This window comes from Carlito syrichta, unplaced genomic scaffold (assembly GCF_000164805.1).
Source record: "Carlito syrichta isolate Samal-C Ts95f unplaced genomic scaffold, Tarsius_syrichta-2.0.1 Scaffold287397, whole genome shotgun sequence".
In the NCBI taxonomy this organism is placed as follows: domain Eukaryota; kingdom Metazoa; phylum Chordata; class Mammalia; order Primates; family Tarsiidae; genus Carlito; species Carlito syrichta.
In genome coordinates this window covers 42,700-59,716 of record NW_007231493.1, presented here as the reverse complement: position 1 = coordinate 59,716, position 17,017 = coordinate 42,700, and the positions used below count along the sequence as shown (strand labels likewise).

The window sequence follows — 17,017 nt, the reverse complement described above, 5'->3', positions numbered from 1 at the left end:
CCCCTCGGGCCGGCGGCCTGTCAACAGAACCCCCCCTCCGCAAGCACAGACGCCCCCCCCTTCGCGTCTGCGCGTGGTGTCCCGGCGCGCGCGGCCCTGTCACTCATTTTGGTCCTTTCCAATCTGAGGGCCCACAAGTGGCATCACCGCTCTACGGTTGGAATTTACCCGTCTCTGGTTACCAGGGAGGGTCTGTACCCCCTTACCCCACCCCCATTTTCACCCCTGGCCTGCGTTCTCTCTTCTCCCTAGCTGTATTTTTGCTTCCTAATACATTCTCTTTATTTCCTTTTTTATAAAATCAACATGCCTCACAAAATTGAAAGTAATGAAATTTATTTTTGAAAGAAATGATTTAGCCTGGGAAAGTTTTAAAAAATCATTATGTTCACCTGTAGCACACAAAATATTTTCTTTGGGTTCCACCCCATTATTTTTAGAATATTCTTGCTTGTTTGAAAATCTTATGGAAAAAAGAGAATAAATCGTCCTTAATACAACCGGTGTTTTCAAAATGATTTGTGAAGTAAATCTTCAGGAAGCAGTTCCCTCTCTAGATCTTGGTCATTTTATGTAAATAATCTACCTTTTTAAAAAAATTTTTTTGAAGCAAATTTCTAGTTGTGTTAATAAACATTTCTATTTTATTGTATTATACCAAACATTCATTAAATATGGAAAAGCATTTGCTGATAACTAACATCACCTGCTGAAAATTAATGACTATTACTATTAATGGTTTTAAAGACAAAGCAAAGGGAAGAGCTGTAAAGCCAAGGCATGTTGCATTATGCAAAGATAGACCATCCCTCTCCAGACAAGAGGTTAGGAAGGCGCTGTTTTCCCACTCCCGTATTCCAGAGCTTCTCATTTCCTATGTTCAGACTCCTGGCTCTATAGCTGGGGTAATTGCTCGGGGAGGATGAGGTGTTTCTCTTGGACCTTTCTGCTATCCTTCACCTGCCTTTGATGGTACAAAATGGAATTGCTAACTGCCTCACCTCCAGCAAGAGTCTAGTCTTACTGCAAGGTCAGTCTCTGCCAGTCCATACCCACCCTGATACCTCTTCATTTATGCTGGGGCATGAAGAATACGCCCCTCTGACCATCCTGAGTAAACTTGGCATTCTCAGTTCAGAAGTCTGTGGAAGCCCTCAATAGTTACTCAAGATTAACTATTGGTGGTGTGGGGGGCAGTGGTATATTTACTTTTTTTTTTTTTTTGAGTTGGAGTCTCACTCTGTCGCCCAGACTAGAGTGCAGTGGTCGCTCCCGGCCACCGCAGCCTCGATCTGCTGGGCTCCGGCGATCCTTCCGCCTCAGTCTTCCAAGTAGCCAGGATTACAGACATGTGCCACCACACCCGGCTGATTTTTTTTTTTTAATTTATTGTAGAGATGAGGTTTCGTTGCCCAGGCGGGTCTCAAACCCACGGGCTCAGGCAATCCACTCACCTCAGCCTCCCAAAGGCTCGGGATTACAGGCTGAGCCACCGAGCCTGGCTATACATTTACATTTTTGTGGGGAGAAAAAGGGCCATACTTCTTAGAAGATTCTCAAAAGAGGCTGTGATTTCTCCCCTCTCAAAATGTTTAAAAGTCCCTGACCCCTGCAGGTCAGGTGATATCTCTCCTCTCCTCTCCTCTCCTCTCCCCTCCCCTCCCCTCCCCTCCCATCCCCTCTCCTCTCCTCTCCTCTTTTTCTCTCTCTCTCATCACATATTCCCATCCCCTCTCCTCTCCTCTCCTCTTTTTCTCTCTCTCTCATCACATCTTCCCATCTTAGATCAATTTCTTTTCATTTTCTAGCCTTAGCATTCACTCATTGGCCAACCCAGAAACTTGGCTATTATCCTTGACACCCTCTACATTGTCCCTCATATTCAATTAATAACCAAGTCTAGTTAAGTCTCAATTTATATCTTAAAAAAAAAACTTTATGGGGACACAATTTACAAACAGTAAGATTTACCCATTTAAAGTGTAAAATTCAGTGGTTTTTAATATATGCACAGTCATCACCACAGTCAATTTTAGGACATTTTCATTACCTCAAAAAGAAATTTCTGGCCAGGCATGGTGGATCATGCCTATAATCCTAGCACATAGGGAGGCCAAGGTGAGAGTATTGCTTCAGCCTAGGAATTCAAGATTAACCTGGGCAACATAACAAAAATCTCTACAAAAATTTTTTAAAAAGCCATGTGCGGTGGCACACACCTGTAGTCCCAACTACTTGGGAGAATGAGGCAGAAAAATCGTCTGAGCCCACAAGGTCAAGGCTGCCACTGCACTCCAGCATGGGCAACAGAGTGAGACTATGATTCAAAACAAACAAAAAAGAAACCTCTTGTTCTTTGCTTTCACTCCCCTGTTTCCATTCTCTCCAGGCCAAAGCAACTACTATCATGTTTTCTGTCTCTATAGATTTTCCTATTTTTGACATTCTCCACAAATGAATTGTATGATATGTGTTCTTTAGGGATTGTATTTTTTTCAGTTAGCATAATGTTTTAAATGTTTATGGTAATGTGATTAACCATTTGAGGAATTGACAAACTGTTTTCCAGAGTGGCTGAACGTTTTATGTTGCTGTCAGTAGTGTAAAATAGTTTGGATTTCTCTGCATCCTAGTCAACATTTGTTATTATCTGATATTTCAGTTCTAGCCGTTTTGGTGGGGGATGAAATGGTATTTTATGGTGGTTTTGGTTTGTATTTCCCTGAGGACTAATGATGTTGAACATCTTTTCATGTGCTTATTGGCCATTTGTCCATCCTTCCTTTCTTTCTATCTTCTTTCTTTCCTCCCTCCCTCCCCTCCCTCTTTCTTTCATTCTTTCTATCTTTATCTTTCTCACTCTGTCGCCCAAGCTGGGAGTGCAGTGGCATGCTCACAGCTACTCAGGCAATCCTTCCATTTCAGCTTTCCAAGTAGCTGGAACTACAGGCATGCGCCACAATGCTCAGCTAATTTTTTGATTTATTGTAGAGACAAGGTCTCACCATGTTGCCCAGATTGGTCTCAAACCCATGGGCTTAGGCAATCCTTTTGCCTCCACCTCCTATATTGCTGGGATTACAAGCATAAGCCACCATGTCTGGCTGCATATCTTTCTTAAACATATGTCTATTCAGATATTTGTGCATTTTTTGATGATTTGTCTTTTTATTATTGAGTTGTAAATATTTTATTTTATTTTCGTTTAGTTATTTTTTTAAGTTGGAGTTTCACTCTGTCATCCAGGTTGGAGTGCAGTGGCATGCTCACAGCCACCACAGACTCAATCTTCTGGGCTCAGGCAATCCCTCTGCCTCAGCCTTCCAAGTAGCTGGAACTACAGGCGCATGCCACCACACCTGGCTAATTTTTTTATTTATTGTAGAGATGAGGTCTCACCAAGTTGCCCAGGCTGGTCTTGAACCCCTGGACTTAGGCAATCCTCTTGCCTCAGCCTACTAAAGTACTGGAATTATAGGCTTGAGCTGCTGCGCCCAGACTTTTTTTATATATTTTAGATAGAAGTCCCTTACCAGATATATAATTTGAAAATATTTTAGTTCAATCTGTGCATTATTTTATCACTTTCTTATTGATGCCTTTTGAAGTACACACAATAGCTTTTAATTTTGATGAAGTTTATATTATTTTTTTTCCTGGTTTTGGTGTCAATTTTAAGAATTTTTTGCCTAAGTTAAGTTCACAAGTATTTATCCTTTTTTTCTCTTGAGAGTTTTATAGTTATAGCTCTTCCATTTAGGTCTTTGATCCAGTTTGGGTTAATCTTTTTATAAGGCAGAAGGTAAGAATGTAACTTCATTTTTTTTTACATGTGGCTATAGAATTGCCCTAGTACTATTTTGTTGGGAGCCAGCCACGGAGGCCCACTGAGCGTTAGGGATCAGCAAGGGCTGTTGACCCCGAGACCACTAGGATGCGTTCGGGAGCTATTGACCCTATTTCCTCCCCTTTTCTACTCACCACTAACCAGATTAAGCTCCTGTGAGCTGAAAACATAAAAACTCTGAGACTGGGACGAACACAAGCTAACTTTAGAAGCTCATTGCTCCCATTCTTCCACAAACTGCAGTTTTGACTTTCACACAACTTATAATTCAAACTCGTGTCACATCTAAGAGCCTTAGTATTGGTCACAGACTTCTGGGTCATGATCTTAGGATTTATTGAAGGTGTACATTGTAGAATATAGTTTTAGAAGACAGCCATTTTGTTGAAAGAATGCGGCTGGGTTACTTGCAGGTAGCCCACTTTGGACTGGGCCACATTCCAAACATTCTGGAATGGGCCACTTTCGTTTGTAAAGTAAATACTTAAGCTTCTATAGAATTGTTTAACTTGGCATAAATCAATCAACTTAGGATGAAAAAGGTTTATAGAATATGTCAGTCACGGATTAGGTTATCCCTTGTTATGGGATTTTAAGATTATCATATGAAAAGGGTTTAAAGGCAATCGTTGATTAAGTTTTCATGGATTAAGGTTTCTGGTGGGTGGAGTACGCACCTCCCACATCTAACTTTGCGTATAAAAGACCCGTTGTAATTCCCAATAACACACATCGCTTCTGCACTAGACCGGAGTCCAGTCTCTTTCTTTCTCTCTCTCTCTTTCTCTCTTCTTCCCCCCAATCGCCGATGCCGTCTCCACCTTTGGGGTACCCTGAACCCGGCTGGAGCTGGTCTCCAGCACTATTTGTTGAAAATTCTTTCTTCACTGAATTGTCTTGGCATCCTTGTCAAAATTCAGTTGACAGAAGCCACATGGTTTTACTTTGGGTCTCTCAAAACAATTCCATTGACCTGAATGTCACTTGGTGCCAGCACTACACTGTTGTAATGATCACTGCTTTGTAATTAGTTAAGAAATTGTCAAGTGTAAGTTCTATTTTGTTCTTTTTCAACATTATTTGAACTATTCTGGGTCCCTTGAAATATTATATGAATTATAGAATCAATTTGTCAATTATAGAAGTCAGTTGGGATTCTAATATGGATTGCATTGAATCTGTAGATCAATTTGGAGAGTATTGTCATCTTAATACTATTAAGTCTCCTCATCCATGAACATGAGATTTTTCCATTTATTTAGATATTTCTTAATTTCTTTTAACAATGCTTTATAGTTCTCAGAGTATAAGTTTTGCACATCTTTTTATAAATTTACTCCTAAATATTTTTTATTTTTCATGCTGTTGTAAATAATTTTTTTCATTTTATTATTTAAATTTACAAATAATAATTGTATGTATTTATGGTGTAATTGTATATATGATGCTTTGATATATGTTTACATTGTGGAATGATTAAATCAAGTTAATTAACAAGTTCATCACCTCATATACTTATCACATTTTTGTGGTGAGGACATTTAAAATATACTCTTAGCAATTTTGAAATGTACAGTACATTATTATTTATTATAGTCACCATTCTGTACAATAGATCACCAAAGTGTATTCTTCTTATCTATCTAAAACTTTATACCCTTTGATCAACATCACCCCTTTCCCTATCCAACCCCCTGTTCCAGCCTCTGGCAACAACTATTTTACTCTTTATTTCTATGAGTGACTTTTTTAGATTCCACCTATAAGTGAGATCATGTAGTATTTATCTTTTTGCACCAGACTTATTTTACTTAGCATAATATCCGTTGGATTCATCTATGTTGTTTCAAATGACAGAATTTTCTTCTTTTTAAAGACTGATTAGTATTCCATTGTATATATACCACATTTTTAAAGTTTATTCATCTGCTGATAGCTACTTAGGTTGCTTCTATATCTTAGGTACTGTGAATTATGCTGCAATGAATATGGAAGTATAGATATCATCACCATATTGATTTCAGTAAAATTGTTTTATAAATTTTATTTTTGGATTGTTCATGGATAATGTATAGAAATGCAATGGATTCCAGTGGAGGAACTACAAAGCCTTGTGCTATTGGCTGCAGCAGTCTGGAAAGAAATCTTTACCTCACTGAACTGGGACAGGGAAGAGAGGGGATAGAGAGGATGGAGTAGTGATTCGAATATTGACCTCTCACTTTTCTTACCAGATTTTCTTGAATAAATGTTTCTTCATTTGCTTTATGCCTTTAGAACCATTCACAGAGGATTTAAATGGATGTTTTAAAATAATTTTAGCCGGGCTCGGTGGCTCAGCCTGTAATCCCGCTCTTTGGGAGGCTGAGGTGAGTGGATTGTCTGAGCCCGCGGGTTCGAGGCCCGCCTGGGCAACTCGGCGAGACCTCATCTCTACAATAAATCAAAAATTAGCCGGGCATGGTAGCGCGCACCTGTAGCTCTGGCTACTTGGAAGACTGAGGCGGAAGGATCGCCGGAGTCCAGCGGGTCGAGGCTGCAGTGGTTGGGAACGGCCACTGCACTCCAGTCTGGGTGATGGACTGAGACTGAGACTCCAACTAAAAAAAAATAATAATAAAAGAAAACAATTTTAACTAGTTTCACTGGGGACTGGATTTGTAGAGGTTCTTATGATGTCATGCTGAAATTTAATGTTCTCTTTCTCTCTGTCTCTCTCTCTTTTTCTCTCTCTCTCCCTCTATACACACACACACACACACACACACACACACACACACACACACACACACACACGAGAGGACCCCCAAAGCACAGAATGTATTTATTTTTAAAATGTATATATTCTTACATGTTTAACCTTCAGACACCTTCAAAGTATTCTCTCTTTGATGCAATATACCTATTGAGATGCTTTTTCCACTGCTCAGAACAGTTTTTGAACTCGTTCATTTTGATGTCTTTTAGTGCTTCTGCCCCTTTTTTATTTCACTTCTTTCACATCAGCAAAACGTTTCCTTTTGAGGACTTTTTCATCTGGGGAAGAAAACCAAAAGAAGTCACTCAGGGAGAGATCAGATGAATAGGGAGGGTGGGGCATGGGGATCATGCTGTTTTGGTCAAAATTTGATGAATGCTCAACACAGTATGGGCAAGTGCACTTGTAAATCACCCATTATGAATCACCCATCATGAAATGGGCAAATACATTGAAAGAATCTAAAATAAAATTCACTGAAACAGAACGCAGCCTATCACAGCATTAGCTGATACATTGATGCTGATGGGTTCCTGGAACACTTACCTAGCAGAGGTAGACTATACCACAAAAGGCCTGCCCTCCAAGTAATAATTCTGGGGCTTTTTTTGAGTCCCCCCAAATATATCTATATCTGCAATGCCTCTATTTTGAATATTAAAGCATTACATAGTTATTATTCATGCCTATCTATAAGACAGATATCATTCATTTCTGTAATGTACATCACCATAGCAGTGGCTAATATCAGCTTCTTCCATTCAGTGGTTGGTGATCCTCTGATAGTGACTATGGATCACTACAACATCCAGCAAATTTCAATATTATTTTAATATTATTTTTCCACAAATGAAAAGACAGCGTGAAAGGCTTTAAGCAGTCATTAAAAGAAGGAGACCTTTTCATTCCCTGCCTACATTTTTTATCATTCCCTGCCTATATTTCATTCCCTGCCTACATTCCACTTCATATTTCTACAAAGAGCGTCTCAGGATAATGAGACCATGCACTTGTTTATGGTGCTGAGTTACACTATAAATGTGGATTCTCTAGGCAGTCTTTTTCTTAGAATTCTGAAATATTACACTACAGCTAGAGGTCTCTACTGTGAGAGTCTCCTATGTGTGCATTGTCAACATATCAAAAAACTTTCATATTGTGTTAGTACACTGAATCAATACTTGTTGGCTCAAATTAGCTGCACATTATGGAGAGTTAATAAGTGCTGTTACATTAATAATAAAAGTGGTCACAATTTATGTCAACTATGTATGGTAACTATTATTTTGTTTCCAAAATGAAAAAATGACATTCATAGAAGTTTAAAAAAAAACTTTCTAAAATCACATCTAGTTAGTATCACAGCAAGGATTTAAACCATTTCTTTTAATTCAAAGTATGTGAATTAGGTACCTCGTGTTTCTACTTTTATGAACTGTTAGAGTTCCTTGGGATTCTTTAAGGCCCTGTCCAAAGACCTTCTATTTTTTACAAGCTTAATAGTCTTACTGGTTCATTGCATCTACTCTCTTGGTTTTCTTTATCTCTAGCATTGATCTCTTGCTATCTTGATTTCAAGATCTATTTATTCAGATTATTTTTATTATCTTCATCTGGATGTTCCCTGACAACTCAAATTCAATATGCCCACAAGTGATTTTATCCATTGCTCATATCTTGTCTCTTCCTCCCACCTTTGAACTGCTCCAACTTTTTTTTTTTTTTTACTGCCTTAATGAATGGTATCAGTATCCATTCATTGGCCAATCCAGAAACCTGGTCATTATCTTTGTATCTCTCTGCTTCTCTCCTCACATTTAATTAAGAATCAGATCTAGCCGGGCTTGGTGGCTCAGCCTGTAATCCCAGCACTTTGGGAGGCTGAGGTGAGTGGATTGCCTCAGCCCACGGGTTCGAGACCCACCTGGGGAACTTGGTGAGACCTCATCTCTACAATAAATCAAAAAATTAGCTGGGCGTGGTAGTGTGCACCTGTAGTTCAAGCTACTTGGAAGGCTGAGGCAGAAGGATCGCTGGAGCCCAGCAGGTCGAGGCTGCAGTGGCCGGGAGTGGCTACTGTACTCCAGTCTGTGTGACAGAGTGAGACTTCAACTCAAAAAAAAAAGAATCAGATCTGATAAGTGGGACCTCATCAAACCAATAATCTTCTGCAAAGCCAAAGAAACCATCAAGGAAGGAGGGAGACAGCCCACAGACTGGGAAAAAATATTTGCTAACTGTATGTCTGACAGAGGCCTAACATCTAGGATCTACAAGGAACTTAAAGGTGCTGAAAAGAAAAGAACAAACAACCCCATTACCAAGTGGGCAAAAGATATGAATAGACACTTCTCAAAAGAAGGTATATGAGCAGCCAACAGATACATGAAAAAATGGTCAGCCTCAGTAGTCATCAAGAAATGCAAATTAAAACCACACTGAGATACCACCTAACTCCAGTCAGGATGGCCTTCAACAATAACTTAAAAAACAACAAATGCTGGAGAGGATGCAGTGAAAAGGGAACACTTCTATACTGTTGGTGGAAGTGCAAACTAATACAACCTCTGTGGAAAACAGTTTGTTGATTCCTAAAATTCTAAAAATCTACCTTCCATATGACCCCGCAATCCCCCTACTGGGAATATACCTGGAGAAACTCACATCACTCTATGAAAAAGATACCAAGCCGGGCTCAGTGGCTCAGCCTGTAATCCCGTGCTTTGGGAGGCTGAGGTGAGTGGATTGCCTGAGTCCACGGGTTCGAGACCCACCTGGGCAACTTGGCGAGACCTCATCTCTACAATAAATCAAAAATCAGCCGGGCATCGTAACGCATGCCTGTAAGTCCAGCTTCTCCGAAGGCTGAGGCGCAAGGATCGCCGGAGCCCAGCAGGTGGAGGCTGCGGTGGCCAGGAGCGGCCACTGCACTTCAGTCTGGGTGACAGAGTAAGACTCCAACTCAAAAAAAAAAAGATACCTGAACACACATGTTTATCGCGGCATTGTTCACAATAGCAAAAACATGGAACCAACCGTGCTACCCATCAAAAGAGGATTGGATAAAAAAATGTGGTATATATACACGATGGAATATTATATGGTCATAAAGAAGGACAAAATTATGAACTTCACGGAAACCTGGATGGACTTAGAATCTATAATACCGAGTGACCTATCACTAAACAAAGAACTAAGTACCACATGTTCTCACTTATACGCGGACCTTGAACAATTATGGTAATACTGTAAGAAAAGTGTTGGCAGTAGTGGGAATCTGCTGAGGGAGTGGGGGGCACACCTCATCAACAAGGGTACATGCATAATGATCATTTGTATACCTAACCCTGAATTGTACCCCACATCTTTAAAAATTTTTCTTAAATAAAACATAAAAAAAGGATCAAATCTGCTGACATTGGCTCATGCCTGTAATCCCAGCACTTTGGGAGGCAGATGCAAGAGGATTGCCTGAGTCCAGGAGTTCAAGACCAGCCTTGGCAACTTGGTGAGATCTCTCTATAGTGAATTTTTAAAAATAATAATAAATGGGCATAGTGACACACGCCTGTAGTTCCAGCTACTTGGATGACTGAAGCAGAAGGATGGCCTGAGCCCAGTGGGCCTAGGCTGTGGTGGCTGTGAGCATAATACTGCAGTCCAGTCTGGGCAACAGTGAGACTCCTACTCAAAAAAAAAAAAAATCAAACCTGACTAACTCTACTTACATTCTTCATTCTCATTTCTTTTGCCATCATAATATTTGCAGGACGACTCATAGCTATTTCATCTTGGGTGAGTGAGTTTTGGTAATTTGTGTTTTTCACAATTCATTCCATGAAATTTACTGTTTCATCTACATACTGGAATGACTGTTTTATCTATGTGTTCGGAGTTTTTCATAGTATTCACTAATTATTCTCTTAATATCTGTAGGGTCTCTAGCAACAAATTTTGAAGGATCCTCTGCCTCAAGTTTTGTCTACATCAAATGGAGTGAATATTTCAAAGCACATATGATCATGTCTTCATTATCTTAATATATCTTCAAAATAGCTTTATAAGATTAGCAAAGAGGCCACTGATTTATCCACTACAAGAATTATTTTCATATAATCTTTCATTGTTTTTTGGAGATATAATGTAACATATATAGAAGATAGAATATCGTGAGTGGATTGCCTGAGCCTGCGGGTTCGAGACCCACCTGGGCAACTTGGTGAGACCTCATCTCTACAATAAATAAAAAATTAGCCGGGCGTGGTAGCGCGCGCCTGTAGTTCCAGCTACTCGGAAGGCTGAGGTGGAAGGATTGCCGGAGCCCAGGAGGTTGAGGCTGCGGTGACTGGGAGCGGCCGCTGCACTCCAGTCCGGGTGACAGAGTGAGACTCCAACTCAAAAAAAAAAAAAAGAAGATAGAATATCATTTTCTTAGACAGGATAACTTATTCTATAAATGTTAATTCTGCTCATACTAGCTCCTTAATTGCCTTAATACAAGGCGATTTTAATCAACTGGAAAAAAAGATTTTAAGTGATATTTCCAAATACCCTCAAATAACAAATAGTCAAGAAAGTAAGAAGAATGAATGATAATGACCTTATTCTGTCAAATATCAAAATATACTATTAATAATTAAAATATGAAAATACTGTCTGAAGACCAGGGAAAAATATCACTAGGGAATATAACAAGTCTAGACATTTATACTTAACCTGCATTTGTATGGTTTTTTTTTTTTAATCAGCTTGAGGAAATCTTTGAAGATGTGTTATATTTGTAGGATATTAAGGAAGAAAAATATAAGTTCCTACTTGAGGAATGTTTAAAAGAATAGCTGCTAAGTTAATGGGCCAAATTACTCAGTGTTGTCAACTCAATTAAATCATGTTCAAACAAAATTTTAAAAGATTTTTTTTTTGAGTTGGAGTCTCACTCTGTTGCCCAGGTTGGAGTGCAGTGGCACACTCATAGCCACCTCAGTCTCGACCTCCTGGGTTCTGGCAATCCTTCCACCTCAGCCTTCCTAGTAGCTGAGACTACAGGCATGCACCACTACGCCCGGTTAGTTTTTTTGATTTATTGTAGAGATGAGGTCTCACCAATTGCCCAGGCTGGTCTTGAACTCAGGCAATCCTCTCACCTTGGCCTCCCAAAGTGTTGGTATTATAAGCATGAGCCACTGTGCCTAGCCGATATTTTTTAACTTGAAAAATATTTTTAATGTTTTTCTGAGTTCAGTATTATGTAATTCAATGACAGAATTAGTTGCCCAGTATAGAACTGGGTCTCAAAATTGAAAAAAAATCATTTTGTTGAGTTTACTTTTATATTTCTTTAATAGCTTTTATTTTTAAATTTTAAATTGAAGAATTATAGTTGTCTAAATTTATAGAATACAAAGTGATGTTATGATTTATGAATACAATAGTGAATAATCAAATTATGTGAATTGACATATCAATAATCTAAAATACTTAACAATTTTTTTGGTGAGAACATTGAAAATTTATTTTTTAGAGATTTTTGAAATGTACAGTATATTACAGGCATATCTCATTTTATTGCACTTTGCTTAATTGTGCTTTGCAGACGTGTATTTTACAAATTGAACCCTGCATTGAGCAAGTCTATAGACATGATGTGTCTTCTTTTTTCTTTCAACAGGTATTTATTAAAACTTTATGTATCAGATAATGGAGAAAACTGAGTGAATAAGACAGATACGTTTCCTATTTTTATGGAACTTCCACTTTAGCAGGGATAATAATCTAGTAGTAAACAAGTAAGATACTTCCTGTAGATAAGTGGTAGAAAGAGATAAAGGAGAGTGTGGCAGGAGGTGGGGCTGGTGGAGTGGTCAGGGATAGACCTTTTGAGAAAATGGCAGAAACCTAAGAATCGCCCAGGTTTATATCTAGGGCAGAATATTGAGGCAGGGGAAATGGCAGGTGCAAAGGCCCTGTGGTAGGAAACAGCTCAGTGAGTTTCAGGAACAGAAAGAAGGACAATAGGACAGATTTTATTTTAGGTTCAGCTCTAGTGCTGTTTAGAGTAGAGAGAGCTTCCTAGGATTACTTGCCTAACTCAAATAGCCTTCCTCTCTCGCCTCAGGTCATCTATTGGGGCTGTATTCTTTTTATTTTTGTTTCCGTGGTTATTCATTCCTATTTCCCCCTCATGAGCACCTGTGTTTGCATGCAACAGGGTTCAGTGTAGGCTGTATAGGCACCATTTTTCTAATATCATGTGCTCACAAAGCTTAGGTGACAACACATCTATTTTAGAGCATAGTATAGTGAATATTTTAAGGCTGCTGTTGAGACTTACTGCTCAGAAAAGCAAAAGATTCCTTTGAAAATATTACTGCTTATTGACAATGCACCTAGTCACTGAAAAGCTCTGATGAAGATATGGAAAGAGTTTAATGTTGCTTTCATGTTTGCTAATACAACATCCATTTTACAACCCATGGATCAAGGGGTAATTTTGACTTTCAAGGTTTATTATTTAATAAATATATTTCGTAAGGCTGTAGCTATCACACATAGTGATTCCTCTGATGGATGTGGGCAAAGTCCATTGAAAATCACCTGGAGCTCTTCCTCATCCGTGCATTGAAGAAGATAACCAGATTGGGACCCACATGGCATCAGTTCTTCATCAGAAAAGAACACGAGTGGAGAGGCAGCAATGAATGTGGGTCATGAGGGGAACCTCTTAGTGGAGGAAATCCATCATTTGGGTCCAAAGTTAGGTGTGAAATTTGGAGTCCTCTTCCAAGATGACAAATATGCCAACCTCTTTGAAGCATCAGTAGAAACCCTCAAAGCTGCAAAATGAAGGAAGATTGTTACATGACCAGAAGAGATACTTTTGCAAGGTGTTCATGATGATGTTGATATTATATCACTGCAAGATTAATGTGATTCACATATCTTTGTGTATTGTCATTTTTTGTTTCTGGTAAACTGAAATATGAAGTCAAAGATCAAACATCTGAGCATACTTAATGTATTTTTATAGAACTTTGTAAACAAAATCAGACTTATATATTAGAAGTCTGTGCTTTTTATATCTTGAAAGAAAACATGTATCACACTGTAAAGTATGCAAATTCTATTGTTTTTCTCAGGAATCTGGTTGGGAAATGCAGGCAATAAGGCTATTTTGGGGGGGCAGCAGTAGAGCATTTGTTTCATAAATAATTCTTAGACAATTTCTACAAATATTTGACATTCTGTGAAAGCAAGAAGTAAGCTGAAGACCAATTCTCATGAGAAATATTATGTTTATGTAATAAAGATATATAGCTGTCAGAAAGAAAGGAAGGAAGAAAGAAAGAAAGAAAGAAAGGGAAAATCTCCTGGAAATAATTCACCATTCTAAGTGTCATTAAGAAATTCATGAATCATAAGAGGAGGTCAAAATATTAACATTAACAGGAGTTTAGAAAAAGTTGGTTCCAAACCTCATGAATGACTTCGAGGGGCTTAAGACATTAGTGGAGAAAGTAACTGCTGACATGATTGGTGGAAATAACAAGAGAACTAGAATTAGAAATGGAGCCTGAAGGAGTAACTGAATTGCTGTAATCTCATGATTAAACTTCAATGGTTGAGAAGTTTCTTATGGATGAGCCAAAAAAGTGGTTTCTGAGATGGAGTCTTCTTGTGAAAACTCTATGAACATTGTTGAAATGATAACAAAAGAGTTAGAATATTACTTAAACTTAGTTGATGAAGCAGCAAGTGGCAGAGTTTGAGAGTATTGACTCCAGTTTTGAAAGAGATTCTACTGTTGGTACAATGTTATCAAACAAGCATCACATGCTACAGAAAAATCTTTTGTGAACGGAAGAATCAACCAGTGCAGCAAGTTTCATTGTTCTCTGGGGGTTTGTGTGTGTGTGTGTTTTGTTTTTTAGAGATGAAATCTCACTATGTTGAACTCAAACTTCTAAATCCAAGTGATCCTCCACCTCGGCCTCCCAAGTAGCTAAGATTACAGGCACACAACTGCACTCAGCCATTGTTGTCTTATTTGAAGAAATTGCTACAACCACTTCAACTGTCAGTAATCATCAGCCTGATCAATCAGAAGACATTAACATTGAGTCATGACTTTCAGCAGGAAAAAAAATGACTCATTGAAGGCTCAGACCATCATTAGCATTTTTTGGCAGTAAAGTATTTTTAATTGAAGTATGTACATTTTTCTAGGCATAAGCTATTACAATGAAGCTAACATCACAATGATACCCAAACAAGGTAAAGATCCAAAAAGAAAGAGAACTACAGGCCAATATCCTTGATGAACACAGATGCTAAAATTCTCAACAAGACCCTAGCAGACCAGATCCAACAATACATCTCAAAAAAAATCATCCACTACGACCAAGTGGGCTTCATCCTTGGGATGCAAGGCTGGTTCAACATTCACAAGACCATAAATGTAATTAAATATATAAGCAGATGTAAAAACAAAAAACATATGATTATATCATAAGACATGAAAAAGCTTTTGATAAAATCCAGCACCCCTTCTTGATAAAAACCCTTGAACATCTAGGCATAATTGGAACATACCTTTAAATTGCAAGAGCCATCTACAAGAAACTCAGTCAGCATACTGCTAATCAGAACCATTTGGAAACATTTTCCCTGAAAACTGGAATAAGACAAGGATGTCTACTCTCAACCCTCCTTTTCAACATAGTCTTGCAAGTCCTAGCTAAAGCAATTAGACAAGAGAGGAGATCAGGGGTATCCAAAAAGGAAAAGAGGAAGTCAAGTTATCCCTTTTTGCAAACGACATGATTCCATACCTCAAATACCCAAGAGAATCTGTCAAAAAACTCCTTGCACTGATAAAGGACTTTGGCAAAGTCTCATGGTATAAAATAAATGTGCAAAAGACAGTCGCATTTCTATACACCAACAACGCACACACAGAAACCCAAATAAAAAACACAATCACACTCATTATAGCCACAAAAAAGTGAAATACCTTGGCATGTTCCTAACCAGAGACATGAAAGACCTTTACAGTGAAAATTACAAAACACTGCTCAAAGATGACACAAACATATGGAAAAATATTCCATGTTCATGGAATGGAAGAATCAACATTAAGTGTCCATTCTACCCAAAGCAATCTACAGATTTAATGCAATACCTACTAGATTACCAGCTGTATTCTTCTCAGTCCTGGAAACAACTGTACAGTAATTCATATGGAAACATAAACGACCACAAACAGCCAAAACAATCCTCAGCAAAAAAAGAAAAAGAAAGCAGGAGGTATCACACTCCCAGACTTTAAACTTAATTATAAAGCAACAATAATCAAAACATCCAGTATTGGTACAGGAGCAGGCATATAGACCAATGGAACAGGAGAGAGAGACAGAGATTCCAGAAGCAAAACCTCAATCCTTAACCAATTCACCTTTGACAAAACCTCCGCTAACAACCACTGGGGAGAGGAGAACCTATTCAGTAAATGATGCTGGGAAAACTGGCTGACCGCATGCAGAAGACAAAAACAAGACCTCTATCTACGACCATACACAAAGATCAACTCTAAATGGATCAAAGACCTAAATGTAAAACCTCAAACCATAAGAACCTTAGAAAATGCCGGAGACACTCATATGAAAATTGGAACTGTCAACCAATATCTGATCAAAACCCCAAGTGCCCATGCCATAAGAGATAAGATATACAAGTGGGACCTCATCAAGCTGACAAGCTTCTGCAAAGCCAAAGAAACCCCTCAAGAGAGCAGGGAGACAGCCCACAGACTGGGAAAAAATATTTACCAACTGTATGACTGACAAAGGCCTGACATCTAGGATCTAAAAGGAACTCAAACGCGCTGAAAAGAAAAAACAAACAGCCCCATTACAAAGTAGGCAAAAGATATGAATAGACACTTCTCAAAAGAAGACATATGAGCAGCCAGCAGATATAGATACGTGAAAAAATGTTCAGCCTCAATAGTCATCAAAGAAATGCAAATTAAAACCACACTGAGACACCACCTAACTCTAGTCAGGATGGCCATCATCAATAAAAACAACAGATCCTGGAGAGGATACAGGGAAAGGGGAATACTTCTACTCTGTTGATGAGAGTGTAAACTAGTACAACCTCTGTGAAAAACAGTTTGGCGATTTCTAAAAGGTCTAAAAATCAACGTTCCAACGTTGGATCATATGGTAATTCTATTTTTAGTTGTTTTAAGGAGCTTCCGAACAGTTTTTGCAATCCCCCTACTGGGAATATACCCCGAGGAACTCAAATCACTGTATAAAAAGATACCTGCACACGCATGTTTATTGCAGTATTGTTCACAATAGCAAAAACATGGAACCAACCATGCTGACCATCGAAAGAGGACTGGATAG

The 17,017-nt window shown here is 38.6% G+C and overlaps 1 protein-coding gene across 1 annotated transcript; it reads left to right on the top strand.

Moving 5' to 3' along the window:
* The first annotated feature begins 13,299 nt into the window (after positions 1-13,299).
* On the top strand, positions 13,300-13,530 carry LOC103254727 (costars family protein ABRACL-like). Its single transcript, XM_008052733.1, is given in 1 exon segment — positions 13,300-13,530. A coding segment is annotated over 1 exon segment (231 nt).
* Positions 13,531-17,017: the final 3,487 nt, after the last annotated feature.